This window comes from Echinops telfairi, unplaced genomic scaffold, assembly GCF_000313985.2.
Source record: "Echinops telfairi isolate 266 unplaced genomic scaffold, ASM31398v2 ScPeMD7_7424;HRSCAF=8462, whole genome shotgun sequence".
Classification (NCBI taxonomy): Eukaryota; Metazoa; Chordata; class Mammalia; order Afrosoricida; family Tenrecidae; genus Echinops; species Echinops telfairi.
Genome location: NW_022111324.1, coordinates 50,905,977 through 50,915,857, shown reverse-complemented (window position 1 = coordinate 50,915,857; position 9,881 = coordinate 50,905,977). Strand labels below are relative to the sequence as shown.

Genomic DNA, 9,881 nt, shown 5'->3' with positions numbered 1-9,881 from the left:
TGCGCGCGCGCACGTAACAGTGAAAACAATAGTAAATTGCTATGTACCTGGAATGTTCTACACTCTTAGCATCTATTAGGCCATTTAACCTCTGGGTGACCTTCTTTGGAGCTGAGGAGACCCTGGTACGAAGGGGCTCAGCAACTCGCACGTGGTCACACGCAGAACCAATGGCAGCACTAGGAACTGAACCCTTGAAGTCTGGCTGCGGAGCCAGTCACCTCCTGGGTGCAGGTCTCACCTCCATGGAGAATCGGCGCTGGTTCTGCCGCTGGTACTGTGTGCCAGGGGACAGTGGCCTCGGGTCCTCCCCACTGTCCGTGGGGGAGAACGTGCTGGGCTCTGGCTGGGGGTCTCCGCCCAGAGGACCGAGCTGCAGGCCTAAGGTGGGGGGGTGTGTATCAGGTCGCTTCCCTGTCCAGAGGGAAGCCGGTGCCCCACTCCAGCCTGCATTCAGCAACCAGGAACCCTCAAGCAGTGGCGCTGTCTCACAAAAGCAAGGGCGGGCCAGGGGGCGCTTTGCGGGGTCATCCAAGGGGGGAGAGGCCAGGCCCCTGACCCTCACCCTCATTCCGGCGGTTGTGGAGTTGATTGAACTGCTCGGTGAACTCGGCCAAGGACTCTTCGATGGTCTCGGTGCGTGGCACGGACAGGGAGAAGCGGCGCTTAAAGTTCTTCATCTTGTTCATGGTCACCAGGGCAGGTCCTGGGGAGGGAGACCAGTGAGAAGCAGGGGGCCAGGTGTCGCTCGCACCATGCACGCAGCCAGGGCTTGGCCGCATTGCCCAGGGCTGCAGAGGACAGGGGCTTTAGAGCAGGGCATGCTGGGAGCCAGGAGAGCCGTCAAACCTCGGGCCCCCGAGGGGAGCTGCCCACTGCCTCCCCCACAGCACTGACCAGTACAGCAAATGGTGGGTGCATGATGTCCTGACCACCTCTCTCCCCATCCCCTACCCCGACTGACGACATCAACCCCAGGGTCTACAGCGTACTGGAGGAAGGGCCAGCCAGCGTGGCAGCGAGGGCCCAAGAGAGAGAGAGAGACAGACAGAGAATGTGTGTGCGCGCACGTGGTGGTCCCAGGCCAGCAGCTCTGCTGACTTGGCTGTAAGAGAGCCTGCACATGAAAAGCCACGAGGCCTTGCCGGTGCCCGTGAGCCACCTGCCCAGCCTGCTCCCTTCAGAGAAGATCCGCTTCGGACATTTCGCCCAGAAGGCCCCCTCTGGCTTATCCTGGGAACCCAGGAGAAAGGGAGAAAGAGGAAATGGATGAGAGAGAGGAAGTGGGGCCTGAGCTGGCCCAGCCCTATCACCTCTCAGGCTGAAGTTGGGGGGAGGGGGCAGGGACAGAAGCATTTAAAGGTCTGATGCAGTGGTTCTCAACCTTCCTAAGGCTGACACCCATTCATACAGTTTCTCATGTGGTGGTGACCCCAACCATAAAATGACTTTCGTGGCTACTTCATCACTGTCATTTTGCTACTGTTATGAATCGGGCGACCCCTGTGAAAGGGCTGTTCAAACCCCAAAAGGATCACGACCCACAGGTTGAGAACTGCTGGTCTAATGGGAAACAGGCCCCAGGAAAGGGGCAACATGAGTGGGCCAGTAACCCCTCTGCACTAAGAGGGGTGGGGTTCTCCCTCAGGTCTCGCCCTGGCCAAAGGGCTCCTCTCTCTGCTGACTCCTGTGTCGTTGGAGTGGGAAGACCCTGGCCCTGACCCCCAGAGTGGGTCCTGTCCCCGGAGACTCTGCTGTCTCCCCCTGCTCTGGGAGCCCATGAAGGGGCAGTTCTCTGGCCCCTCCCGTGTCCTGCCCCATCACCCTGCGCTGCAGTGGGACCCAGGCCTGCCAACAAGGCATCAAGAGGGGCCGCCCTGCACCCAGCACAGCCCATGCATCTCCTGGTGGATGCTCTCGGGCCTGCCACTGGCCAGCACCCAGTTGCCAAGGCAACCGGGCCCTTCCTGAATCCTCCTGGTTTAAGGGATTATGGGTCAGTAATATGTTTGCTTTGCTCTATGAGATGTCCTGCTCTCAGCCAGCTTGGAGAGGGCCCTTTCCCTGGCCAGTGGGCTCCTGACTGCCCCCCAGGCCAGCTAAGCTGTGGTCCTCTGGCTCCCCAAAGCCCAGGGACGATGTAGAACCAGGCTGTCTGTCTGTCCTCAGGCTGACAGGGCCTAAGGCCGCACTCAGTTCAGCTCAACAAGCACCTAGTGTGTACCAGGCCTTGTGCTGGGTACTTGGGGTCCCGGAGGAGCGTAGAGCATGATCCTGATCTCTGAGGTGGTGCAAATGGTGCCTACCAACCGCCAATGGCTGCCAACCCAAAGGTGGGCAAGTCGAATCTGCCCAGCAGTGCCACAGCAGAAAGACCTGGTGATCTACTTTCAGAAGATGCCCCACCCACTGCCATCGAATGGATTCTGATGCATAACCACCCCACAGAGCAGCGGTTCTCAACCTGTGGGCTGCGACCCCTTTGGGGGTTGAACGACCCTTTCCCAGGGGTCGCCCGATTCATCACAGTAGCAAAATTACAGTGATGAAGTAGCAACGAAAATAATTTTATAGTTGGGGGTGTCACCACAACACGAGGAACTGTATGAAAGGGTGGTGGCAGGAGGAAGGTGGAGAGCCACTGCCCTACGGTTTCGGACCCATGTGGGTCCCGAGTTGGGGTGGACTTGGAGCCTGGTGTGGGTTACTGGTTCATTTCCATGGAGGTATTGAATCTTTCTGCTGGTGACCTCACTGCTGCGAGGGATCTGGGCCAGGCCAGGCCGAGAGCACAGCGGGCCGCTCCTCCTGGAGGCAGCCCCTGCCTCACGCTCTGTCCACCCCGGGGCCAGCCACTCCCGGTGCTCCACCCACAGCATGCAGGAGTGTGGACGTCCCCGGCATAGACAAACTGTTCTCAAACTTGGCTGCTGTCAGACTCACATGGCGGGGAAGGGGAGGGGGCTGTTAAAAAAAACAAATGCCTGGGCCTCTGTCACCCAGTGGATTGTGAGTTTGGTACTGGGAGCACGCCTTCTTCATCACATTCCCAGTGAGGTGGGGCAGGGGGCCACGACTGGGAAGCACCTGGTGTGCCCTGTCTGAATGTCTATCTCCCAGGGACTGCGCTGAGGTGCTGGCTGGGGAGGGGGTGGGGGTGCAGGCTGGACACAACAGGAGGCACCCCCTTCTCCTCCTAAAGAAGGGAAGACAACAGGCACATTGGTGGGCAGGATGCCTCAGGGTTGTCACAGTTTGGGTGACAGAGAGAGAGAGAGAGAAAGAGAGAGAATGTGTGTTGGGGGGTGGATGCCTTGATCTCTTGAGGCAAGGCCTGAGAGAGATCACCCACACCCGCTTCTAAAAACAGGGCGTCCGCAGAAAGCTGTCCGGCAGCCTGGGATTTACAGCTGGGTAGATGGTCTGTGGTTCAGGGATCCACGGCAGTGACCATAAATCTCCCTCCTGCTCACCTGCCACGGGCTCTCACTGTGGGGGCTGGAGGGAAGCGGAGGCCCCAGGCTCACCTGCCCTCGCTGTGATTGGGAGTAGGCTCCTGGGTTGGGGAGCACGGAGCCAGGAGGGTGAGACTAGGGGCAGCTGAAGGGATGGGGGAGGGTGGGGGAAGGACACAGAGAGATGGGCACCAGCTGCCCTCCACCCACTTCTGAGAAGCGCCCAAGAGGAAATGGTTGTCACTGGAGGAGGAGGGATGGAGGGCAGATGGAGGGGTGGACTTCCTGATGGTGGCAGGGGAGCAGGCAGCTGGGGGTGGCAACTCTCTGTGCTGGAGACAATGGGGGCATTGAACAGGGTGGGGTCTGGGTGTGACAGGGCAGCCTGGGCAGTGAACGCTCTGTTGTTCCCTGGTCGACTCACACGATGCCTGCAGTCAGTTTTCCCTGGGGAGACTCGTCTCCTTAGATTAGGGGGGAAGGGGGAATGGAGGAGGGGAGACAGGAAAAAGGCCTGTCACCTTGGTGCCGTCTGCCCCTCACCCCCAACTGGAGACAGAGGGCTCAGTGTGACCCTGCCTGCGGCCAGTCCAGGGTTGGGCACAGCGCGGCCTTTGTCTCCAGGCCAGGGAGGCATCTGGGGCTGTCCCCGGACAACCGGTGCCAGGGGTTGAGGGAGATGGGCACCTAGGGATGCTGGCTCTGCTGGGGTGGGCGCTGAAGGAGCAGGGCGGGGGGAGGCAGGCGTACCCTCCCATTTGCTGCCCAGGGAAGCTTGTATAGCTCCTGGCTAGCTGCCGGTCACTTCCTCCTGGGCCCAGGACTTCCTGCTGGTACCAGAGAGCGAGTGGCACGGGGTGGGAGTGGAGACCGGGCTATCTGGAGGACCAGGCCTCTGTGGGACAGGGCAAGAAGCTCCGCCTCCAGAAGGCCAGAGCTCTTTCGTCATGCATGCCAGCCCTCCAGGTCGCGACACTCAGAGAGAGGTACTGTCTTGCTGGGACAGACCCCCACTCTAATCTGGGGACCACTGCCAAGTGTACCAGCTCCAAGCCCACCTCCCCCCTTTCTCCTCCTGCATGGGAACCTCTGGGACCCAGGTGTGGGGGGTGGGCCACTCTCTCAGCCTGACACTTAAAGCCAGGCAAACCCCAGTTCGGACTCCCACCCTGCCATTAACACCTGATCTCTAAACCCCTCTCCAGGCGGGCAGCACAAAAGAAATGCCCGCTCTGCCATGCACTCTCCCGGATCGCAGTGACGGCAAGCATGCATCTCTCTCCCCTCATCTGCACTGGGTGCCTGCTCCACGCCCGGCACCTTGCTATCATGCGTTGCTGTCACAGGCGGCCCTCGAGGGACAGAGTCCCCAGGGGGCAGAACAGAACTGCCCCACAGGGTTTCCGAGGCATCCTCGCAGGAGCAGCTCTCTCTCAGGGACACTCAGCTCTCCTGACTGCCGGAGACCACCCAGGACAGGGTGGAACCGCCCCTCAGAGTGTCAGAGACTGAAACTGCTTATGGTAGTGGGAAGGCTCGGCTTTCTCCCGAGGGGCGGCTGGTGGTTTAGAACACCAGCGCATAACCACCGTGCCACTGGGGCTCAGCCGGTTGAGGCCTCTGGCTTTCAGTAGCAGGCAGCCACGTCCCCGGCACACCATCGGAACACTGTTTCGAGACCCAGGGACTGCACCAGAGAAGGAGACGGGTGTTAGGCCTGCCCACAGGGTGCTTGCTTTCTAAGGAGGGGAGGTAACAGACCCAAAGAAAAAATGCCCAGATAAACAGATAAAGCCGACAGTGTGCTAGAGGGTAAAGTGGGCAGGAGGTTGCCAGCATCGCCCCTTCACTCAGGGCGATCAGAAAGGCCTTTCTGAGGACAGGCTCTGAGGACCGGTTCCAAGTAGGCGAGGGGGTTAGTCAAGTGGAACCCTGGGCAGGCGGGTCGGGCGGCGGAGAGCAGCAGGGGCAAAGGTCTGAGACAGGAGCACTGGGGTGTGTCCTGGAGTGGCCAGTGGGAACCCTACGGGGACACGCGGGCATTCGGGCAGAGGTGTGATAGGACCCCACTCAGCTTTTGGGCTGACTGTGGTGAGAAGGTGAGCAAGGGGCCCAGTCTGGGGGCTGCAGGTGAGAGCTAGTGGCTGGGGAGCAGTGAGGGGCATGGAGGGGAGCCAGAGGGGTCTAGAGTTCTAGAGAAGAGCCCAGGGGACGCTCAGACAAGTGCACGAGAGTGTGGAGGTTTGGGGGGAGGAGCAGGCAGGCAGGTGCTGTGTTCGTGCGCCGCACAGGGACAGTGTCCTTCAAGTGCTTGCTCTTGCCACTCCTTCTTTCAGATGTACAAATGTGCACACACACCCCCAGACATACGTCACCAGAGCCCCCTCACAGAGTCCTTACGGCCAGTGAGGTGGCTTGGGACCCCGGTGGCTGAAGGACGGACGGGCAGTAGGGAACATGGTCGGTGACCAGCAGGCTGAACCACTGCACTGAGAGGGACAGGCTCCAGGTCAGGGTCCCCACCAGGGAGAAAGAGGGTAAACTCACTGCCATCAAGGTGATGCTGACTCAAAGCGACCCCATAGGACAGGGTAGAACTGCCCCTGTGGGAATCCGAGGTGGGAGCTATAACCTTTACAGGAGTAGAAAGCCTTGTCTTTCTCCCAAGAAGCGGCTGGTGGATTTGAACTGCAGACCTTGCGGATCACAGCCCAATGTGTAACCAGCTGGGCAGGACCACACTGGCTGGGACCCAGGCTGTCCCAGTTGGTGGGAAAGATGCCCAGAGCAACCCAGCCTGGCTCTGGCCACAGGCAGGGGGTAGAGGAAGGCCTGCTCGCCCGCCTGCCCGGGGGGTTGGAGCACCCCCAGAGCCCCTGGTCTGGAGACCTCAAGGCAGAGAGGGAGTCCGGCTGAGGACACAGCCAACCAGGAAGGAGCTGCCACCTCAGAGAAGTGCTGCTTCGGGACCTGTAAAAGGAGCAGGAGCGGCCGGCCTCAGTTCTTAACCTCTAGGTTCCAAGAGTCTCCCAGTGGTGGGGGTGGGGTGGGGGCGGGGAGTGGGGTTCCGTTGCCTTTATCCTGAAAAGGGAAAAAGGCCTTTTCTCCGGGCTGTGGAGCCCCTGGGTGGGGCAAACACCCCAAAGCTGGAGGTTGCCGTCTTCCCAGAAGTGCCTTGGGAAGAAGGCCTGCTCTTGAAAAACCAGCCGATCAAAAGCCCTAAGGAGCCCTGGGGGCCCTGTTTGGTAAGGGCTGGACTGTTGACCACAAGGCTGACCCTCGGCAGCTCCCAGGGAGAGAGAGGAGGCCACCCACTCGAAGGCATAGTGTCTGGTTTGGGTTCGGGGAGCACCGTTTTCTAGGGCACCCTTGGGCACACCACGAGTTGGAATCAGCTTGGTGACAACAGGACCCCCAGCCTGCTGGGTCCTCCTTGCTCTCCGGGCGTCACCCCTCCCCGTGCCCCCCACGCGAATTCTGTGCCGGGAATCATACCCCCATGCTGTGCTGGCTTCCTGAGCCTTAGGAAGCATCCAGATCCCCCCAGGACCACCAGGTGTTCAGAACCCCAAAGCTCAGGGGGTAATTCTCCCCGGGGCTCTCTGACCCCCTGACCCCTGATTGCACAAACGTGTACCACCTCCTGTGCTCCAGGCCAGGTGAGGTGCTTCCCCAAGTGCTTCCTTCAGGTGGGTTTCACACCTGGAAGGCCACGGGGCAGGAGCTGAAGAGGACCTCTTCCAGCTGTCTGTCCAGCCCGGAGCCCATGCCCAGGTGCTCGCCCCGTTGATAGTAAGCAAAGCCTGCCGACTCACTTGTGCTTTACTTGCTAATCCAGAGCGAGCAACCCGCCCCGCCCCCCTCCAGTTTCCCCACAAGCAAGCCCCTGCATATCTTTGCATGGAAGGGGGGGATGCGCCCCCACGGGCAGGCTGCCCTCTGCCTCCTGCTCCCAGGCCCCTCCTCAACCACTCAGTACTTTGGGCCTCTGGGTGCGCAGCAAAGGAACTGGAGACCACGGCTGATCCAGTCTGCCCACGTCACACTTCAGATGCTGCTCCCTCCTCCCGCAGCCTGCCTGCCTGCCGGGAGCCTGAGATACAATCTCTTCCTCCATCCTCGAGCTGACCCTGCCCTGCACAGGCCCCAGGCAGTCCTGAGCCCAGCACAAGCCTCAGGGGAGGCAGTCACCAGAACCCGGGCCCTCACCCCACTGGGCCAGAACTGAGGTGGACATGACAGGCCTGCCAGGGAACAGGGGTGCGCTCTGGATGCAGGGGTGCGCTCTGAAGATTCCCACGGCTTCTGTTTGCAGGGCAGGAAGCTGGAGGGAAGGCCTTCCAGGACCAAGACATCTCTGCAAGATGGGCAGAGGTGAAGCGTCTGGGGCTCAAGGTCACCTTTGCTCATGACAAAGGCACTACTGGGCCCTACAATGTCCTGCTATGACTGGAAATGTCCCACAGGGAGGGTCACCTGCTGCCCAGCCTCCTCTCAGAGCATCTGCTGTCTGCTGGCCCGGAAGAAATCCCAGAGGGGCCACTTGTTAGCGCTGTGACCTGGGGAGATGCCCTGCTCTTCAGTCTGCTTGTCTGCTAAGTGGGGAGAGCCCCTAACCTCCAAGGAGCCCCAACAAGCTGCTGGAGGCTCACGTTTTAAAGGGCTTTCTGATGGGCCACTCCCTGGTTAAAACCCTTCAGCCCGGACACTGCCCACAGGACAGAGTGCAGACTCTGTGCCCATCAGATCAGGCCTCTGGGCTTTGGTCACCCCACCTGCTTCTTGAGTGTCTCCCCAGAGCCCAATTGTACTTGGCCTTCCCAGAAAGAGCCACGCTGGCACTCCATGCTGCTCCACACACTGGTGGCTTGGCTCAGGAGGCCCTTCCTCATTGTTCCCTCTAGGCAGAACCACATCAAACTCCACTCAGCATTGCCTCCCCTGATAGTGGGGGACGGTCACGCCCCTTCCTCCAGGTAGAGGGCCAGGCTGCTGCCCGACCGCCCCCAGGGCCCCCTCCCGTAGTAGCGATGCCCACTCTCAGAAGGCTGTATTGGAACTGTCTTCACCACGTTTGTTTCCCTGGCTCCTTCCGTGAGGAAGGAGCCTCCAGGGGTTCAGTATTTGCCTTCATGTGGAACAAGGGCCAAACGCATCCATTCGCCCATCTCCCAACGTCTTGTGGAAGCCTCTTTCCTCTACAATAAGCATTAGCCCCAGTGAGGGCAAAGACCGTCTCTCAGGTGCTTTTCTAGAGCACACTGCCTGTGTGCAGTAAATGGTAGCTCCCTTCTTGTTATGGATTGAATTGTGTCCCCTTCCAAATAGATGTCGCCTGGGCCAGGCCCATGTCATGTCATTATTTCTCCATCTTGTGATATGATGTCATTATCCTCTGTGCTGTAAATCCTCACCCCTGTGAGGGAGATGGGGGCTGGAGAAGATGTGAATGAGCAGTTATGTGAATGAAGCAAGTTAAAGCCTCCAGGAATCCATCTCTTATGAGCTAGCTATAAAGGAGATTAAGTAGAGTGGGCAGAAATCACTTCCACCAAGAAAGAGGATCTGGGAGTAGAGTACATCCTTGGGACCCTAGAGTCCCTGCACGGGACCCTCTAGAGTCTAGACCCGGGAGACAACGTTGTCACACTGGACACAGGGAGAGAGGAAGAAAGGGGGAAAGCAGAACCAGGAGACTAGCAGGAGACGGCATATCCCAACCTACAGAGTCAGAAAGCTGAGTGCCTTGAGGCAGGAGGCATGCTGGCAGAGCAGGCTGCCTCTTTGCTGAAGAGCTTTGGAACCCTTGCCAGAGCAGGGCAGAGGTCAGGCCGGGAGCTGAAAGTCAGAAGAGAGTCCTGCCTCTCGGCTGGCTGAGCAGCTGCCCTGACTGAGGAACCATATCCTACGTGTTTCAGACCCTGAATTGTAACTTGTCAAGCCAGGGTACTCATGGGGACCCTGTAGCACTGAGTAGAAAGGCTGCTGAGGGTTTCTTCCTTCTTTTTAAAACATTTATCATTATTTCTAATCATTTTATTGGGAGCTCTTACAGGTATCATAACATTCCATAGTTCAACTGCCGAGGGCTTCTGAGGCTGTAAATCTTTCCCAGATGGGGACGCCTCATCTTCCTCCTTCAGAGCGTCTGGCAGGTTTGAACTGCCATCATGGAGGTTAGCAGCCCCAAGCCACCTGGAGGTAGTGAGTTTGGCATTTTTGCTGTTTTAACGCCCAGGTACAAGCAGATCTCCAGGGACTCCAGGAAAGGAGACCGACTTCCCTCGAGGGCCGCTGTGGAGAGGAAGCCTCCCCTACAGCGGCTTCTCTGAAGGCAGAAAGCCAGCTGCTTACCCTGGGACCTTACCAGAGGTCCGAATGGACCGAGTCAGTGGTTCTCAACCTGCGGGTCGCGACCCCTTTGGG

The 9,881-nt window shown here is 59.3% G+C and overlaps 1 protein-coding gene across 1 annotated transcript in view; it reads right to left on the bottom strand.

Moving 5' to 3' along the window:
* Positions 1–9,881, bottom strand: part of CDK18 (cyclin dependent kinase 18) — a 28,951-nt gene that overhangs the window by 7,873 nt on the left and 11,197 nt on the right. Inside the window, exons 2-3 of the mRNA XM_004699832.4 lie at positions 566–706; positions 242–381 (exon numbers count right to left, since the gene is read on the bottom strand). Of these exons, the coding sequence (XP_004699889.1) occupies positions 242–381; positions 566–689 (264 nt within the window). The 5' untranslated portion in view covers positions 690–706. The remainder of the gene's footprint in view (positions 1–241; positions 382–565; positions 707–9,881) is intronic.